Source organism: Salmo salar, chromosome 06 (genome assembly GCF_965601325.2).
Source record: "Salmo salar chromosome 06, fSalSal1, whole genome shotgun sequence".
Lineage (NCBI taxonomy): Eukaryota > Metazoa > Chordata > Actinopteri > Salmoniformes > Salmonidae > Salmo > Salmo salar.
In genome coordinates, this window is record NC_138296.1 from 90,596,850 (window position 1) to 90,617,520 (window position 20,671).

At 44.1% G+C, this 20,671-nt stretch overlaps 1 protein-coding gene across 1 annotated transcript in view; it reads left to right on the plus strand.

Moving 5' to 3' along the window:
- Window positions 1–20,671, plus strand: part of rgs6 (regulator of G protein signaling 6) — a 191,707-nt gene that overhangs the window by 11,221 nt on the left and 159,815 nt on the right. The window contains exon 2 of the mRNA XM_045721114.2: window positions 523–714. Within this exon, the coding sequence (XP_045577070.1) occupies window positions 631–714 (84 nt within the window). The 5' untranslated portion in view covers window positions 523–630. The remainder of the gene's footprint in view (window positions 1–522; window positions 715–20,671) is intronic.

Below are 20,671 nucleotides of genomic sequence, written 5' to 3' on the forward strand. Positions count from 1 at the left end.
GCCTAATTAATTTGTTTAAATTGATTGATTTCCTTATATGAACTGTAACACAGTAAAATCTTTGAAAGTGTTACATGTTGCACTTATATTTTTGTTCAGTATATTTAATCCATTTTGAATTCAGGCTGTAACACAACAAAATGTGGAGTAAGTCAAAAGGTATGAATACTTTCTGAAGGCACTGTTTATCAGATGGATCTAATGGTTTCTTCTTTTCTCCTGTCCTTCTTTCCTCCCCCATCCGCTGAGACAGAGGAAAGGAAAGAGAGTGTGTGAGAGAGAGAGAAGGATTGAGAAAGACAGAAGAGACAGCTTCAATGTAATGGTATTGTGTCTATGTTCTTATTTCCTCTCCCCATCCTCTGACATGGAAAAATAAAGAGATGGAAGAGAGACGGCTATATGAGATGGATCTAGTATCTCCAGTAACAGAGAAAAAAGCGAGAGAGAAAAAAAGGGATTGAAAGAGAAGAGAAGAACAGCTATGAGATGGATCTAATGTCTTCTTTTCTCTTTCCCCAGCCTGCAGTAACAGAAGAAGAAAGAGTGCAAGAGAACAAAGGAGAGGGACTGAAAGAGAGAGAGAGCAAAGGATAGAGAGAACAAGAGAAGACATCGGTCAGCTACAGTATGAACCAGTCCAGCCAGGACCCGAGTGGAGTGGGGACAGCAGACCCTGATGAGGACTCTCCCAACATGATCGTCTACAGAAAGGTAGGAGGACAACACTGGTCTTTGTAACATTATGTTGTGGAAAGGTTGTGTGAAGGTAGGACAACACTGGTCTTTCCAACATTATGTTGTGGAAAGGTTGTGTGAAGGTAGGACAACACTGGTCTTTCCAACATTATGTTGTGGAAAGGTTGTGTGAAGGTAGGACAACACTGGTCTTTGCAACATTATGTTGTGGAAAGGTTGTGTGAAGGTAGGACAACACTGGTCTTTGCAACATTATGTTGTGGAAAGGTTGTGTGAAGGTAGGACAACACTGGTCTTTGTAACATTATGTTGTGGAAAGGTTGTGTGAAGGTAGGACAACACTTGTCTTTGTAACATTATGTTGTGGAAAGGTTGTGTGAAGGTAGGACAACACTGGTCTTTGTAACATTATGTTGTGGAAAGGTTGTGTGAAGGTAGGACAACACTGGTCTTTGTAACATTATGTTGTGGAAAGGTTGTGTGAAGGTAGGACAACACTGGTCTTTGTAACATTATGTTGTGGAAAGGTTGTGTGAAGGTAGGACAACACTGGTCTTTGTAACATTATGTTGTGGAAAGGTTGTGTGAAAGATATACACTGGTGTCTCTTACATTATGTTTGCAGTGGAACAGCACACAGTGACCACTGGCCTCTCAACTCAACTAGCATGTTGTGGGAGGGTTTCATAAAGGTTGTTAAAGAAACATGCATTGTGTACCTATGACTAAGGTAGGATTACACTGACATTTTTCCATCCTAAATACGTTCCTTGCTTCCTTGCTCTAACTCCAGAATCATAAATATTTGAGGTGCTGCTGTAACCCCAAAGTGTCAATATGATTAAAACAGAAACCTGTGTGTGTCTGTGTGTGTGTGTGTGTGTGTGTGTGTGTGTGTGTGGTGTGTGTGTGTGTGTGTGTGTGTGTGTGTGTGTGTGTGTGTGTGTGTGTGTGTGTGTGTGTGTGTGTGTGTGTGTCTGTCAGTGTGTTTGTGTGTGTGTGTGTGTGTGTGTGTGTGTGTGTGTGTGTGTGTGTGTGTGTGTGTGTGTGTGTGTGTGTGTGTGTGTGTGTGTGTGTGTGTCTGTCAGTGTGGTGTGTGTGTGTGTGTGTGTGTGTGTGTGTGCGTGCGTACTCATGAACCAAATCTCACGCTCGCCAGAATTGAGCAACATAATTCTTGCGTGTGTGCTGGCCAGCTACTCCCTTTGTTTCTGCGTGGGAGACACGTAATTAAAAAGGAACTAACGAGTACGGAGAAATAATGAAGAGGAAGAGGAAGAGTATGAAAGAAAGTAGATAATGATTGAAAGAAGGGAGGAGGGAGAGGGGAAATTAAAAAATAGAAGGAAAGAGGGAGGGAAGTGAAAGAAGGAAAGATGGGTAAATACGGAGAGAAAGAGGAGAGTAGGTAAAAAGGAAAGACACCTTAGTGTTCTATTAAATTTCATCCACTTCAGCCGACATCCACAAAACATGTCAGATGTGGAACTGCGTTAGAGCTGTCAAATCCACAAGTAACTACCGGAAATTCTACCACAGACGGAAGGGGCAACCCAGAAACGTCACAGGGGCTATAAAGTTGAAGCATTCCGTTTAGAACGTTCTCTCACCACCACATATGGTAACGAGAGGAAGTCCAGTTGCAGGTAGTTGGAGAGGATGGAAGTAGGTAAAACTGGGCTGACATGCTGCTAAATTTGTCATCGTTGAAACATTTGATCTATCTCAATACATTTCTGTTCCCAAAACTAGAATCTGTTAGTAACACAGTGTACTAGGTTTTATAGACTTGAAGTGCAAAGGTCGAATTGAGCTTGTGCACACGTATACTTCACAGAGGAGGTGTTCTCAAACGGAAATATGCAAATACGTGCTACAAATTGCCAATAGGATCTTGCTTGTTCTGCCCACTATGCTTTGTTTGCTCCCAATGTAAATGAAACATATTAACTATACCATATATACAAAAGTATGTGGACACCACTTCAAATTTGTGGAGTCGGCTATTTCTGCCACACCCATTGCTGACAGGTGTATAAAATCGAGCACACCGCCATGCAATCTCCATAGACAAACATTGGCAATAGAATGGCCTGACTGAAGAGCTCAGTGACTTTCAACGTGGCACCATCATAGGATGCCACCTTTCCAACAAGTCAGTTCGTAAAATTTCTGCCCTGCTAGAGCTGCCCCCGGTCAACTGTAAGTGCTGTTATTGTGAAGTGGAAACGTCCAGAAGCAACAACGGCTGGTGAAGTGGTAGGCCACACAAGCTCACAGAACAGTACCACTGAGTGCTGAAGCGCATAACACGTAAAAATTGTCGGTCCACGGTTGCAACACTCACTACCGAGTTCCCAACTGCCTCTGGAAGCAACGTCAGCACAATAAATGTTTGTCGTGAGCTTCATGAAATGGGTTTCCATGGCCGAGCATATACTGGAGTTCAGAGAGAAGCTTGAGAGAAGCTTATTGCCAGGAAACATAGTGGTTGGTTCTCCCTATTCCCTAAATTGTACCCTACTCATATAGGCTCTGGTCAAATGTAGTGCACTATAAAGGGAATAGGGTGCCATTTGGGATGCACACCTGGTGTCTCTTCTCCAGCCCAGCTGTCATTTTCAATTTACCTCATTGAAGTTATTCCTGGAGCAGTTTACCCCAGTGAAGTTATTCCTGGAGCAGTTTACCCCAGTGAAGTTATTACTGGAGCAATTTACCTCAGTGAAGTTATTACTGGAGCAGTTTACCTCAGTGAAGTTATTACTGGAGCAGTTTACCTCAGTGAAGTTATTACTGGAGCAGTTTACCTCACTGAAGCTATTACAGGAGCAGTTTACCTCAGTGAAGCTATTACTGGAGCAGTTTACCTCAGTGAAGTTATTACTGGAGCAGTTTACCTCAGTGAAGTTATTACTGGAGCAATTTACCTCAGTGAAGTTATTACTGGAGCAGTTTTCTCCTTAACTTGCATGTTCAGGCTGAGAGCCAGACATTTTCTAGGAGCAGGAAATGTTTTAGGATGTGTGTGTGTGCGTTGTGTTCTTCTATCCTCGTGGGGACCTAAAATACATTTTCATTCAAAATCCTATTTTCCTTAATCCCTAACCCTTACCATAACCCTTACCTTAACCCAAACCCTAAACCTAATCCTTAAGCTTAAGCCTTTGTCCCCATGAGGGAGAATCGGCCCTGTTTTACTATCCTTGTGGGGAGTTTGGGGAATTTTAGGTCCCCACAAGGATAGAAGAAGGAACGCACACACACAAATGAAACTGAACTGTATCTCCATCCACGCAGCTCTCAATAATGTAACTTCCTGTATCTTAAAGGTCCAATGCAGCTGTGTTTATCTCAATATCAAATAATTTCTGGGTAACAATTAAGTACCTTACTGTGATTGTTTTCAATTAACATGGTCAAAAAGAAAAGAAAATAGCTTCTTAGCAAAGAGCAATTTCTCAAGCAAGAACAAGGACTGTCTGAAAACGATCAGTTATGGGAAGAAAGGTTTGGAACTCTCGTACTGGTCTATTAACTTATTTACCACCTGGTGACGTCACCAGGCAGGCCAAAACTCCATCCCACCAAAACAGGCTGGAATTTCAGATGGTCTTTTCAAACAAGCCTTACACTAAAAGGGCATTATCATAATTGTCACAATTTCACAGTATTATTCCAACCTCATAGTGTGGAAATAAATATATATATTTTGAATGTAACTTCCTGTGAGTTGTCCACTTCCTCTGTGTGTGTCCTCTCCTGTAAATTGTCCACTTCCTCTGTGTGTGTCCTGCACAATGAGTTGTCCACTTCCTCTGTGTGTGTCCTACCCTGTGAGGTGTATACTTTCTCTGTGTGTGTCCTCCCCTGTGAGTTCTAGTGTTGGATCAGCTTTCAACACACTCATTATCACAACACACTCATTATCACAACACACTCATTATCACAACAGGAGAGGGGGGGGAGTTGGGCCGGTTTTATGACTTAACAGCCGGTCATAAATAGTTTGCAGAACTCTTACTTGCCCTGCAGTATTGGAAGACTGAAACCTCTTTGTGTATAGAGAGAGAGAGAGAGTTTTTTCCCACCAAAGCCTTTTTGTCCAGAGAGTGAATATGGGAACAATATTAGCAATATTAAGATAGGAATGTTAAGAATGGGGGATCGAAAGAATAATCCGTGGGGATCAAAAGAATAATCCTGTCATATGGTTTATTATTTTGTGATGTCATTAAGGATGGTATAACCAAGTAACTGTAACTTTAAAAGTCTACGCATCCTATGTATCAAGTTTACATCTGAATGTTAAAATATATGATTAAATAGGAACATACATTCGTGAAGACAGAAATGTGATTTTAGCGTTCTAAATCAGATAATTGCTTTTCATATAAACTTGTTCCCAGTCAGTAACCACGCCCATGTGAGCACAGACATTGTGTCGGTGTGATGGAACGCCCCTTTTAGCCAGAGTGCTTAACCTCACTTGTGTAGGGGGCAGTATTTTGACATCCGGATGAAAAGCGTGCCCAAAGTAAACTGCCTGTTCCTCAGGCCCAGAAGCTAGGATATGCATATAATTTGGATAGAAAACTCCATTCTATGAATCTATTATATATTAATGGATTTGGATAGAAAACACTCTAAAGTTTCTAAAACTGTTCAAATCACGTCTGTAAGTATAACAGAACTGATATGGCAGGCAAAACCCTGAGGACAAACCATCCCCCCCCAAAAAGAAATTCAGCTATCACTTTTATTATAAGGCCAAGTCCTCCCAGATTACAGTTCCTAGGGCTTTCATTAGATGTCAACAGTCTTTAGAAAGAGTTTCAGGCTGGTTTTTGGAAAAATGAGCCAGAAATTGTAGTTTTTCTAGGTGGCACCCATTTTGGCTGTAGTGTTTCCAAAATGTGGAAGAGAGCGCGTTCTTTGGTATTTTTCTCCGGTAAAGACAATAACAACTCTCGGTCTTAAATTGTACCATTTATTTACGTATTAGGGTACTTAAGGTTTGATTATAAACGTTGTTTGACTTGTTTGGAAAAGTTTATTGGTAACGTTTGGGATTCATTTTGTATGCATTTTGATGGAGGGAAACTGGGTGGATTATTGACTGAAGTGCGCTAGTTAAACTGAGTTTCTATGGATATAAAGAAGGACATTATCGAACAAAAGGACCATTTGTGATGTAACTGGGACCTTTTGGAGTGCCAACAAAAGAAGATCATCAAAGGTAAGGCATTTTTTATATCGCTATTTCTGAGTTTCGTGTCGCACCTGCATGGTTGAAATATGTTTTTCATGTGTTTGTATGTGGGGTGCTGTCCTCAGATAATCACATGGTTTGCTTTTGCCGTGAAGCCTTTTTAAAATCTGACACAGCGGCTGGATTAACAAGAAGTTAAGCTTTATTTTGATGTATTACACTTGTGATTATATGAAAGTTAAATATTTATAATATTGTAGTTTGAATTTTGCGCTCTGCAATTTCACCGGATGTTGGCCAGGTGGGACGCTACCATCCCACCTGCCCATAACAAGTTAAAAGGACTCAGTAAGAATTAACTTATCAGACCAGTACATTGCCGGGTTACTGCTGGCGTGTAAAGTGGTTGGGAGCTGAACTCTGAATAATCAACCATTGAGATCAGCTAACGTACAGTGCGAAATGGTTAAAACTCTACAGACCAGACAGCTGAACCCTGAAAAATCAACTATTGATTCCAAAAGACGTGAGACGGTGGTCTACACATTGAAATGAAGCTCTCCACCTCTACATGAGAAGATCACCTACTGTAGGAGACCAGAAACATTTACAGTCTGCAGCTGTAACATGTAAAAGCGGTCCTAGAACTTTGACTAAAGACACGATGTGGGAAGGAAGAATAACCCTACAGACAACGATTGAAGTATCTATTCTAACAACCACTCCACTACAAATAAGAAGGACATTGTGACCTCTGGCGGACAACCAGAGCCTTATATCGATCCACTACTCATAGACAGATCGATTGGTTTCAACAGAGAGATGACAGAGAGAGACATCTATGCGTAAATATATATTGCATTTCTAATCTGAATGAGCGGTGGTTAGGGTGCTAAATATTCTGGTTACTGTGAGCGTAATTTCCAAATGTATGTAGGCTTGACTCTCTTTGTCTCTCCCTCTCTTTATCTTTCCCACCCCCTTTCCATTGTGGAACAAGCCGTCATATCGTGTCAGTCCACTAGGGACTTTTATCTCATGTAAGTGTGTATGTGTGTTCTGTTATTATTTAGTTAGTTAGTAAATAAATAATTAAGCCAATTTGTGTATTTCTGATTCATCAATAAGGTTTAGGGTTCTTGCAGATATCAAGGAGTATGCGACATTCAGAATGAGACTGATGAGGTAATGATGATTAATAATTGACTGTTATTGATGAGGTAATGATGATTAATAATTGACTGTTATTTATGTAAGAGATATTTAGATAATATTTCGATTTTAAGTCGGGAGATAGTAACTTGTTAAACAACTTTTCCCGTGGTGCCCCAAATTCCTAATGAGTTAATTGTTACATGATTAATTGAATCAAGTAACAATTAAACACAGTTAGTTGATACGACAGTCTTTAGATTAACAGTCATCAGATTAATGACAGTCACGACAACAGTAGCGATGCAATCTGTGTGTAGCATCGCCAGGCAATTTTTTTGGCTTGTTTAATCCATAGGGAGGGAATGGAAAGAAAAGCCTTGTTTGTACATAAAGCTCTTTCGGTGTTGGTAACATTTTCAAGTCAGGACAGTTTGTGTTTGTTACACAGATGAGCAGGCTTCAACTATACTCTTTGATTCTATTTCAGACGATTTAGCTGAGAGATGAATGAGTGTTGTGTTGTGTTGGTCTGGGACTAATGAGGATTTAGCTGAAAGATGAATGAGTGTTGTGTTGTGTTGGTCTGGGACTAATGAGGATTTAGCTGAGAGATGAATGAATGTTGTGTTGGTCTGGGACTAATGAGGATTTAGCCGAGAGATGAATGAGTGTTGTGTTGCTCTGGGACTAATGAGGATTTAGCTGAGAGATAAATGAGTGTTGTGTTGTGTTGTTCTGGGACTAATGAGGATTTAGCTGAGAGATGAATGAATGTTGTGTTGGTCTGGGACTAATGAGGATTTAGCCGAGAGATGAATGAGTGTTGTGTTGCTCTGGGACTAATGAGGATTTAGCTGAGAGATGAATGAATGGTGTGTTGGTGTGGGACTTATGAGGATTTAGCAGAGAGATTAATGAGTGTTGTGTTGATCTCGGATTTATGAGGATTAAGCTGAAAGATGAATGAGTGTTGTGTTGCTCTGGGACTAATGAGGATTTAGCTGAGAGATGAATGAGTGTTGTGCTTCTCTGGGACAAATGAGGATTTAGCTGAGAGATGAATGAGTGTTGTGTTACTCTGGGACTAATGCCTGTAGTCTCAGTCTAGCACGTTGATTATATTGTGGCTACATCCCAAATGGCATCATATACCCTATATAGTACACTACTTTTGACCAGAGACCTAGTGCACACTGCACTATAAAGGGTTTCATTTGGGATTCATCCAAAGAGTTCAACAGTGGGTATGTCTTCGACCCTTGGCATTTGGTGTGTCATTCACTTTTCCACAAGATTAGCTGTGTCCTGTGGCTGTGGAGCTAGTCTTCTTCTGACTTCCTCCCTCCTGGGACTCACCCCCCCCCCCCCTCTCTCTCTCTCTCTCTCTCTCTCTCTCTCTCTCTCTCTCTCTCTCTCCCTCTCCCTCTCCCTCTCCCTCCCTCCCTCCTCAAGACATTTTCTCTGAGTTGAAGGGCAGAGCACCATCTGTTTAGTCAGACTGCCCCAGTCCATTTTAACACATACAGACTGTGTCTGTCGAAACAGTGTGTGTGTGTGTGTGCGCGTGCGTGTGTGTGCGTGTGCGTGCGTGTGCGTGTGCGTGTGCGTGTGCGTGTGCTGTGTGTGTGTGTGTGTGTGTGTGTGTGTGTGTGTGTGTGTGTGTGTGTGTGTGTGTGTGTGTGTGTGTGCGTGTGCGTGAAGGAGAGATAAGTCTCCTGTTTTCCTGTCTGTCTGTCTTCCTGTCTGCCCATCTCTGACACTGAGTGACTAAACACATCTAATAATAGCAGGAACTCTCAGCAAGTAGATAAAGGAACTGTGACATCACCACAGTAGGAGTCCAGAACACAGCTGTAATTTAATTAAGATCACAAAGACAGTCTTCCCCTGCACCTCATAGTAGATTCTTACTGAGGAGAATCCTTTCACAGGACACAAGTTCTATAGTTAAACCTCTGTGGGTTGTCAGGGACATTCTGTGCTCCACACCTCACTTGTTTCCTTGTTTCCCGTCCTCAGACAGGATGAGATTAGGATGTGTTGTATCGGGGTCCAGAGTCACATATTGTACACTTCAGCCTGATGGCATGCAACTTCTCCATCTCTTCATTACGTGTCTCGTCCAGCCCAGATAGTACTCTCCTCACAGTAAACACACACATGCTACTGTTAGAACTGATATTAGATCAGTTATTGGTGGGTGGAAGACTGCAGAGGGAAGGGGAGCACTCAGTGTGTGAGAGCTGATCAAGCTCAGTGCTTCTCCTCTGTAGCTCAGTGATTTCCTGCTCCAATTCTTCAATGAGCCCTTCGGCCTGGCCTCTCTGCTGCTTTCTGCTTCTTCCTCAATCACCTCGACGAGCTCAGCCTCACCTCAACGAGCTCAGCCTCACCTCAACGAGCTCAGCCTCACCTCAACGAGCTCAGCCTCACCTCGACGAGCTCAGCTGCATCTCGACGAGGTCAGCCTCACCTCGACGAGCTCAGCCTCACCTCGACGAGCTCTGCCTCACCTCGATGAGCTCAACTTCATCTCAACGAGCTCAGCCTGGATTCTTCTCTCAGCGCACCAGAGCAGTGAAGGCCTCAACACTTTCTGCTGTCTTTCTCTGCATCTCTCTTGCTGAGTATCCCTGAGTGTTTGATCTTCTTCAACTTCTGCAGTCTCTCCTAAATCATCTTTCCCAGCTGAGCCTTCCTCTCTCCACAGTCTTCCTCTATGGGGACAGTCTCTCTCCTGCAGAACAGCTCCAGGGGTCCCATGTGCTTCTGACACACCTTGTCTTCCAGGTTCCCCACAGGGTCGATCAGCTTGTGTCTCTTCAAGGCTGCCAGTCTATGATGAGGCTCCAGGTGAGTTTCACAGTTAGAGACCAGACACACCAGGCAGGACGTTGTGTTCCCCCTCAGTGCAGACGGGGTACTCCTCCAGGTTTAACGAGGGGTTGCTCTGAGGTGATAGGTGTGACTTTAACTGGAGCAGCCATTTCAGAAATCAATGTATTCACGCTGAGATCAGGTCTCCTTTCAAATGTCTTTTTACACAGTGGACATTGGCACCGGTCAGTATTATCCCAATACACGCTGAAACAGGCCTTGCTGAAGTTGTCTACATGGGGTGTAGACTGGGTCAGTGAACTCATCCAGGCAGAGAGAGCATTGGAGCTACACTTCAGACGGGAGAAAGCCGGAGGACGCCATCGCTATAGGAACGAACCAAAAGTACTGTCAAACTATTGTAATTCACAGTTGATCGTACTCTATCGTAAAAGCTTGAAAAGGTAGAGTCAACTGAACGGTGTCGCACGAGCAGCATCGCAGATATTGCGATAAGTGATAAACCACATAGAGCATTAGCTTAGCATTAGTGTTAGCCTCAGAGATTAGTGTTAGCCTCAGAGTGTTTACACTCTACATATTCCCATTCTACGTAGACTCCGGGTTTTGGAGTTGAACGGAAGATAATGCTCCTGCTCTACAATGCTGTTGTGGGAATATTTAAGATGAATATATTCACATTTGGTAAGGAGTTATTACCACAATGCCTAGCATATTTCTATGTTCCTCTTTCTGTAATGCACATGATTTGCAGATTTCTTATGACACTCTTGACACAAAGATTTTTAATTTCACCTTTATTTAACCAGGTAGGCTAGTTGAGAACAAGTTCTCATTTACAACTGCGACCTGGCCAAGATAAAGCAAAGCAGTGCGACAAGAACAACAACACAGAGTTACACATAAACAAACGTACAGTCAATAACACAATAGAAACATCTATGTACAGTGTGTGCCCATGTAGAAGAGTAGGGAGGTAAGGCAATAAATAGGCCATAGAGGCGAAATAATTACAATTTAGCATTAACACTGGAGTGATAGATGTGCAGATGATGATGTGCAAGTAGAGATACTGGGGTGCAAAGAGCAAAAAGATAAATAACAATATGGGTATGAGGTAGTTGGGTGGGCTATTTACAGATTGGCTGTGTACAGGTGCAGTGATCGGTAAGCTGCTCTGACAGCTGATGCTTAAAGTTAGAGAGGGAGATATAAGTCTCCAGCTTCAGTGATTTTTGCAATTCGTTCCAGTCATTGGCAGCAGAGAACTGGAAGGAAAAGCGGCCAAACAAGGAATTGACTTTGGGCTTGACCAGTGAAATATACCTGCTGGAACGCGTGCTACGGGTGGGTGTTGCTATGGTGACCAGTGAGCTGAGATAAGGCGGGGCTTTACCTAGCAAGGACTTATAGATGACCTGGAACCAGTGGGTTTGGCGACGAATATGTAGCGAGGGCCAACCAACGAGAGCATGCAGGTCGCAGTGGTAGGTTGTATATGGGGCTTTGGTGACAAAACGGATGGCACTGTGGTCTGTATACGTCTAATATTTATTTCACACAATCCTTAGTTTTGGGCTAACAAACTTTAATTATAATCTGGGTGGTTCGAGTCCTGAATGCTGATTGGCTGACAGCTGTGGTATATCTGATCGTATACCACGGGTATGTCAAAACATTTATTTTTACTGCTCTAATTACGTTGGTAACTAGTTTATAATAGCAATAAGGCACCTCGGGGGTTGGTGGTATATGGCCAATATACCACGGCAACGGGCTGTATCCAGGCACTCCACGTTGCGTCGTGCTTAAGAACAGCTCTTAGCTGTGGTATATTGACCATATGCCACACCCCCTTGGACCTCATTGGTTAAAAATAAACTTTTGGTCATAGGCGTGGGGAGGTGTACTCCTTTTCTGTTCAAAGACGTTCTTTCTGGACAATATTTCTGGTCCTTTTTTTTAACACTTTATGGATCAAGAGCACTGGCAAATCTTCCATTACGGCTTGTATAACTCCATCTGGAGAGCAACCCGGAAGTATACCAACATGTTTCACCTTGAGAGATCTTCTCCTGTGACGTCAAAAACATAATAGCCACAAAAGATGTTTTGTTGGAACAATGGCTGCTACGGTAGTTAGGAGCCGCGTGTGTGTGGAATTTTTGGCAGACATTACAATTAACCTCAAAGAGAAGTACAAACCATCTCAATTTCAAAGATGAAGACATTCAGTGACAAAAAAGGCTCACTGGAACTCTCTTAAATACACACGAAACAGCCCTGTTCTCTCTCTAAAGAAAAGTCCATCTTGGCTCACTGGAACTCTCTTAACTACACACGAAACAGCCCTGTTCTCTCTAAAGAAAACTCCATCTTGGCTCTCTTAAAATAATTTCAAACTAAACATCAAACATTTCCTGTCTTCTGTTTTTTGGAGAAGGGACTGAAGGTGCTACGACTACTGATACTGTAGTGTGTTTGAAGGATGACAATATTACTATTCTTCCAGAGAGCACAGATGAATTATCATTGTTATGCTGGCAAATGCACTGTCGTGACATGAATCCAAATGTGTGTGTTTGGCTGTAGAAAAGAAATGTTATTTTGGTTTTAGTATAGCCGGCTTCCCTTCAATAAGACTGTCGATTGTTTAGTGCAGGGGTAGCATAGGGGTGTATGCCCTAGGGAGGTGTGTGTATGTGTGTGTGTGTGTGTGTGTGTGTGTGTGTGTGTGTGTGTGTGTGTGTGTGTGTGTGTGTGTGTGTGTGTGTGTGTGTGTGTGTGTGTGTGTGTGTGTGTGTGTGTGTGTGTGTGTGTGTGTGTGTGTGTGTGTGTGTGTGTGTGTCAGGGTGGTCAGGGTATTGCTACACGTCAGGTTATGATTAACAATGTGAACTTTACACAGGCACACACTCCCCACTCTGCACTGCAGACCTACCCCCCCCCCCCCCACCTACCCCCTCTTTCTTTAAACCTTTCTCTCTTTCTCCCCCCTCCCCCCCTCACTCTCTCCACTCCACTATCTGTTAAAGTCTCTCTACTTCCTTCACTTATAAGTCATAATACAAAATAATGTTATTTAATTGAGTTCCTTTCTGCAAAATGCTAACTTTAACTTGAACTACTGTCATCATCCTAGATTCGATATCCTAGATTCAACATCCTAGATTCAACATCCTAGATTCAACATCCTAGAGGTCGTTTTTATTTTTGATTGACGCAATGGAACATTGGGCTCCATCTCTGCTTGCAGAGACCGAGAGGTATGAGACAGAGAGAGAGAGAGAGAGAGAGAGAGAGAGAGAGGGAGAGAGAGAGAGTGAGAGAGACAGAGACAGAGAGAGAGACAGACAGAGAGAGAGACAGAGAGAGAGAGACAGAGACAGAGACAGAGACAGAGACAGAGAGATACTGTAGACAGAGAGAGAGATACTGTAGACAGAGAGAGAGAGATACTGTAGACAGAGAGAGAGAGAGAGAGATACTGTAGACAGAGAGAGAGAGATACTGTAGACAGAGAGATAGAGAACGAGATAGAGGACTGTGAGAGATCGAGACAGACCAAGAGAGAGCAGAGAGAGCGGTATGAGACAGACAGAGACAGAGAGAGAGACACAGAGAGAGACAGACAAAATGGTACGAGAACAGAGTGAGATTGAAGCACTGTAGCAGCAGAGTAGAACAGCTTCAGCTTAGTTGAACAGGTCTCTGAGTACACCGCCCTGTGCCCCTCTCCTAACATTAAGCCTTAATGTCTCCTATAAACGCCCGGCAGCCTGCATCGTGACGAGAGAGGAGGTACGTGTCGTGAGGAAAGGGCAGAGAGGTAGAGAAGACATGAGTCACGCGAGGTCTCTCACTCTCTTCCTCTCATCACCCTCTCCTCTTTCTCTCATCACCCTCTCCTCTTCCTCTCATCACCCTCTCCTCTTCCTCTCATCACCCTCTCCTCTTCCTCTCATCACCCTCTCCTCTTTCTCTCATCACCCTCTCCTCTTCCTCTCATCACCCTCTCCTCTTCCTCCCATCACCCTCTCCTCTTCCTCCCATCACCCTCTCCTCTTCCTCTCATCACCCTCTCCTCTTCCTCTCATCACCCTTTCCTCTTTCTCTCATCACCCTCTCCTCTTCCTCTTATCACCCTCTTCCTCTCATCACCCTCTCCTCTTCCTCTCATCACCCTCCCCTCTTTCTGTCATTACCCTCTCCTCTTCCTCTCATCACCCTCTTCCTCTCATCACCCTCTCATCTTCCTCTCTCCCTCCTCTTTCCCTCCTACTCTCCTCTCCCCAAGCTTGTTCACAGGGTTTGACTTGTTCTTGCATGGTGTGTGTGCTCTGCATCTGTGTCTGAATAATTGTGTGTATGTGGAGGAAAACGACATCATCAGTAGGTGGAAGCTGGAGGCTGTGTTAACACAGCCCAGGTGTGTGGGTCTAACCTGTTAGTCTGTTAGTCTGTTAGCCTGTTAGCCTGTTAGCCTGTTAGTCTGTCAGCCTGTTAGTCTGTTAGCCTGCTAGCATGTTAGCCTGTTAGCCTGTTAGCCTGTTAGTCTGTCAGTCTGTCAGTCTGTTAGTCTGTTAGTCTGTTAGCCTGCTAGCCTGTTAGCCTGTTAGCCTGTTAGTCTGTCAGTCTGTCAGTCTGTCAGCATGTTAGTCTGTTAGCCTGCTAGCCTGTTAGCCTGGAGGGGATGCCACTGAGATTGAGGTTATTACAGCTCTGCCCTTGGCGTTTTTAAGCTGTGTGCCGGCCACAGCAGCAGCAGCCAGTCAGATGGCAGAATACCTGCTCTTTTGTTTGACCTCTAGTCTGTCTGTCTGTCTGTCTGTCTGTCTGTCTGTCTGTCTGTCTGTCTGTCTGTCTGTCTGTCTGTCTGTCTGTCTGTCTGTCTGTCTGTCTGTCTGTCTGTCTGTCTGTCTGTCTGTCTGTCTGTCTGTCTGTCTGTCTGTCTGTCTGTCTGTCTGTCTGTCTGTCTGTCTGCTGTATGATTAGATGGGACAGGTCCTGAGAGAGGGGGGGAGAGAGACTAGGAAGATATTTGTGAAGCTAATTTCTCCGCTCCTCCTTTCCCCTCACGATTGAGAGGTGTTTACTCCATCCAGATCCCAAACGATTTAAGAATACCTGCTCCCACTGGCCTTCGGCTCTCTCACTTATGCTCTTCTTCCTATCTCACTCCATCGCTGTATCTCTCACTTTTTACCACACTCTTCTTTTATCCCTCTGCAGGTTGAGGTGGTATGTGTTGTGCATGAGCAAGTGTGTGTAAACAGTATATAGTTTTGTTTGAACTCTAGCCCGTCTGTCTGTCTGTCTGTCTGTCTGTCTGTCTGTCTGTCTGTCTGTCTGTCTGTCTGTCTGTCTGTCTGTCTGTCTGTCTGTCTGTCTGTCTGTCTGTCTGTCTGTCTGTCTGTCTGTCTGTCTGTCTGTCTGTCTGCCTGTCTGTCTGTCTGTTTGTCTGTCTGCTGTATGATTAGATGGGACAGGTCCTGAGAGGGAGAGGAGGAGGGAGGGATAGAGAGAGAAAGATTGAGGCTCGAGGAAGATATTTGTGAAGCAAATTTCTCCTCTCCTCCTTTCTGCTCAAGTTTGAAGAAGTGTTTACTCCATCCAGATCCCAATAGATTGCATAGATCCTCTTACCAACGGGTCTCATCTCCATTCATCGCCATGGCCTGTCAGACTCTACCAGTTCATCATGGGACTGGAAGAGATATTTTTTCCATTATTTGGTCTCTCCTCTTTCTCTGTTTCTCTCCCTTTCTCTTTGTCTTTATATTTGTTTCTGGCTGTTTCTCATTCTTTCTCTCCTGGCTTTCCCTCACCCATACCATCACACATTTCTGTTCAATCCATTCAAACTGCTTTGTTGTGTGTGTGTGTGTGTGTGTGTGTGTGTGTGTGTGTGTGTGTGTGTGTGTGTGTGTGTGTGTGTGTGTGTGTGTGTGTGTGTGTGTGTGTGTGTGTGTGTGTGTGTGTGTGTGTGTGTGTGTGTGTGGTGTGTGTGTGTGTGTGTGTGTGTGTGTGTGTGTGTGTGTGTGTGTGTGTGTGTGTGTGTGTGTGTGTGTGTGTGTGTGTGTGTGTGTGTGTGTGTGTGCCTGTGTGTGTGTGTGCGTGTGTGTGCGTGCGTGCGTGTGTCTGCGTCCATGCATGCCTGTGTATGTTATCAGAGGGAAGGTGGAACAAAGGCAAAATACATTTCTCATCCAGCAGCTTAAATAAGGAAGGTACGCCTTTGAGAGAGGGAGGAGAGAATTTAATTATTCCATTTTCACAGGTGAAATTTTCTGCCTCCAGAGCCTTTGTTCTCATCAAGACACGCCTGATTAAACCGAGACGGAGTCCCACACGATACACTAGTCCCTATTTAGTGCACTACTTTTGACCAGAACCCATAAGGCCCATAGTGCACTACAGTGAGGGAAAAAAGTATTTGATCCCCTGCTGATTTTGTACGTTTGCCCACTGACAAAGAAATGATCAGTCTATAATTTTAATGGTAGGTTTATTTGAACAGTGAGAGACAGAATAACAACAACAAAAATCCAGAAAAATGCATGTCAAAAATGTTATAAATTGATTTGCATTTTAATGAGGGAAATAAGTATTTGACCCCCTCTCAATCAGAAAGATTTCTGGCTCCCAGGTCTCTTTTATACAGGTAACGAGCTGAGATTAGGAGAACACTCTTAAAGGGAGTGCTTCTAATCTCAGTTTGTTACCTGTATAAAAGACACCTGTCCACAGAAGCAATCAATCAGATTTCAAACTCTCCACCATGGCCAAGACCAAAGAGCTCTCCAAAGATGTCAGGGACAAGATTGTAGACCTATACAAGGCTGGAATGGGCTACAAGACCATCGCCAAGCAGCTTGGTGAGAAGGTGACAACAGTTGGTGTGATTATTCGCAAATGGAAGAAACACAAAAAAACTGTTAATCTCCCTTGGCCTGGGGCTCCATGCAAGATCTCACCTCGTGGAGTTGCAATGATCATGAGAACGGTGAGGAATCAGCCCAGAACTACACGGGAGGATCTTGTCAATGATCTCAAGGCAGCTGGGACCATAGTCACCAAGAAAACAATTGGTAACACACTACGCCATGAAGGACTGAAATCCTGTAGCGCCCGCAAGGTCCCCCTGCTCAAGAAAGCACATATACATGCCCGTCTGAAGTTTGCCATTGAACATCTGAATGATTCAGAGGACAACTGGGTGAAAGTGTTGTGGTCAGATGAGACCAAAATGGAGCTCTTTGGCATCAACTCAACTCGCCGTGTTTGGAGGAGGAGGAATGCTGCCTATGACCCCAAGAACACCATCCCCACCGTCAAACATGGAGGTGGAAACAATATGCTTTGGGGGTGTTTTTCTGCTAAGGGGACAGGACAACTTCACCGCATCAAAGGGACGATGGACGGGGCCATGTACCGTCAAATCTTGGGTGAGAACCTCCTTCCCTCAGCCAGAGCATTGAAAATGGGTCGTGGATGGGTATTCCAGCATGACAATGACCCAAAACACACGGCCAAGGCAACAAAGGAGTGGCTCAAGAAGAAGCACATTAAGGTCCTGGAGTGGCCTAGCCAGTCTCCAGACCTTAATCCCATATAAAATCTGTGGAGTGAGCTGAAGGTTCGAGTTGCCAAACGTCAGCCTCGAAACCTTAATGACTTGGAGAAGATCTGCAAAGAGGAGTGGGACAAAATCCCTCCTGAGATGTGTGCAAACCTGGTGGCCAACTACAAGAAACATCTGACCTTTGTGATTGCCAACAAGGGTTTTGTCACCAAGTACTAAGTCATGTTTTGCAGAGGGGTCAAATACTTATTTCCCTCATTAAAATGCAAATAATTGTATAACATTTTTGACATGCGTTTTCTGTTTTTTTTTTGTTGTTATTCTGTCTCTCACTGTTCAAATAAACCTACCATTAAAATTATAGACTGATCATTTCTTTGTCAGTGGGTAAATGCACCAAATCAGCAGGGGATCAAATACTTTTTCCCTCACTGTATGTAGGGAATAGGTTACCATTTCAGATGCACACTCTCTCCTCTCTTGACTTTCCTTCTCTGCCTTAATGTGTGGGTTGCTTGAGAACCAAGCAGACTTGAAAACAACATAATTCAACACTTAATGATATTTATTGCACTTTTATATCTACCTGTGATACACAAACGTTTGGTAATCAGCGAATAAAGTATTACTATTTCATTAAAAGTCAACTCTTCCTGAAAGAGCCATCCTTCTTTACCTCTCCCTTAAAGAGCCATCCCTCTTTACCCCCCCTGAAAGAGTCATCCTTCTTGACCTCTTCCTGAAAGAGCCATCCCTCTTTACCCCCCCTGAAAGAGCCATCCTTCTTGACCTCTTCCTGAAAGAGCCATCCTTCTTTACCTCTCCCTTAAAGAGCCATCCCTCTTTACCCCCCTGAAAGAGTCATATCTCTTGACCTCTTCCTGAAAGAGCCATCCCTCTTGACCTCTTCCTGAAAGAGCCATCCCTCTTGACCTCTTCCTGAAAGAGCCATCCCTCTTTACCCCCCTGAAAGAGTCATATCTCTTGACCTCTTCCTGAAAGAGCCATCCCTCTTTACCTCTTCCTGAAAGAGCCATCCCTCTTTACCTCTTCCTAAAAGAGCAATCCTTCTTGACCTCTTCCTGAAAGAGCCATCCTTCTTTACCCCACCTTAAAGAGCCATCCCTCTTTACCCCCCCCCCCCCCTGAAAGAACCATATCTCTTGACCGTCAAAAAACCATATCTCTTGACCTCTTCCTGAAAGAGCCATCCCTCTTTACCCCCCCTGAAAGAGCCATCCCTCTTTACCTCTTCCTGAAAGAGCCATCCCTCCTTACCTCTTTCTGAAAGAGCCATCCCTCTTTACCCCCCCTGAAAGAGCCATCCCTCTTTACCTCTTCCTGAAAGAGCCATCCCTCCTTACCTCTTTCTGAAAGAGCCATCCCTCTTGACCTCTTCCTGAAAGAGCCATCCCTCTTTACCCCTTCCTGAAAGAGCCATCCCTCTTTACCTCTTCCTGAAAGAGCCATCCCTCCTTACCTCTTCCTGAAAGAGCCATCCCTCTTGACCTCTTCCTGAAAGAGCCATCCCTCTTTACCCCTTCCTGAAAGAGCCATCCCTCTTTACCTCTTCCTGAAAGAGCCATCCCTCCTTACCTCTTCCTGAAAGAGCCATCCCTCTTGACCTCTTCCTGAAAGAGCCATCCCTCTTTACCCCTTCCTGAAAGAGCCATCCCTCCTTACCTCTTCCTGAAAGAGCCATCCCTCTTGACCTCTTCCTGAAAGAGCCATCCCTCTTGACCTCTTCCTGAAAGAGCCATCCCTCTTTACCCCTTCCTGAAAGAGCCATCCCTCTTTACCCCTTCCTGAAAGAGCCATCCTCAGTTCAAGTCAGTTGATAGTATAGCAGCCACCTGTGTTGTGTTAATAGTCCACAGAGCTGTGTGTGTGTGTGTGTGTGTGTGTGTGTGTGTGTGTGTGTGTGTGTGTGTGTGTGTGTGTGTGTGTGTGTGTGCGCGTGTGTGTGTGTGTGTGTGTAGTGACTAATGGACAGCGCTCATGAACCTATCAGTCTAGCTGATCAATACCCATTTAGGCCGATCAATAGAGTGCTGCTGTCAGAGGAGATGATGGTCTGGCCCTATGGCCCTATGGACCCTGGTCAAAAGAAGTGCACTATACAGGGATTAGGGTGCCATTTTGGACAGACTGGAAAATGAACGATCCTTCGCCTGTATACCACCTAGGCCTCAGTCTCTGACTTTCTGAGGAAAAGTAAGAACCATCAACCAGCATGCCATCGATCAATATAGATTCTGAAGGAACGAGACACGTCAATATTTTGCTTTCAAGGCTACCTCGTTTTTTCGAAGGCATCATGGGTTGTGCGTCTGTGTAACGTACGCCTGAGAGAGATGATTAGAAGATCTATAAGATGGCGCCGAAGAGGTTGGATGACGTTTTACATGCCCGTAAACAATTGTTATATTTTGTTAGTTTTTTTTGTTGCATTGTTTGTAACTTATTTTTTAACTTGTTTTGTACATAATGTTGCTGCTCCCGTCTTTTATGACAGAAAATAACTTCTGGACATCAGAACTGGGATTACTCACCACGAGCTGGAAGAAGCTTTTTCCTATAAGGAGTCCGATGAGAAAGATATACTGCTCTCCCCGGAACAGGCCCAGATCCACGTCATTTGCGTGAAGAAAAGACGGAGGAAAAGAGGATGCAGATCAGGCTGTCTTTTGAGAATCCGTAAGCGAGCGAGTAAACTCCCACTGCCTTCCGTTCTACTTGCTAATATGCAATCATTGGAAAATGAAATTGATGACCTACGATTAAAATTATCCTACCAACGGGACATTGAGAACTGTAATATCTTATGTTTCACCGAGTCGTGGCTGAACGACAACACGGATAATATAGAGCTGGAGGGTTTTCAATGCACCGGCAGAACAGAGAAGCTACGTCTGGTAAGACGAAGTGTGGAGGTGTGTGTCTATTTGTCAAAAACAGCTGGTGGTGGCCGGGGACTTTAATGGCATTGAGGAGTATACCACCTAATAGCTGGTGCTCTCATGCATGTCTCAGTGTTATTTGCCTCGAAGCGAGTGTAGAAGTAGTTTAGTTCGTCTGGTAGGCTCGTGTCACTTTAATCGAGCGTGTTAGGTCTCCTCTATACCAAATTAGCATACCCCCTGAGTCTCTTCCCTGTTTCACACCTGGTAGTGTCTGGTGGG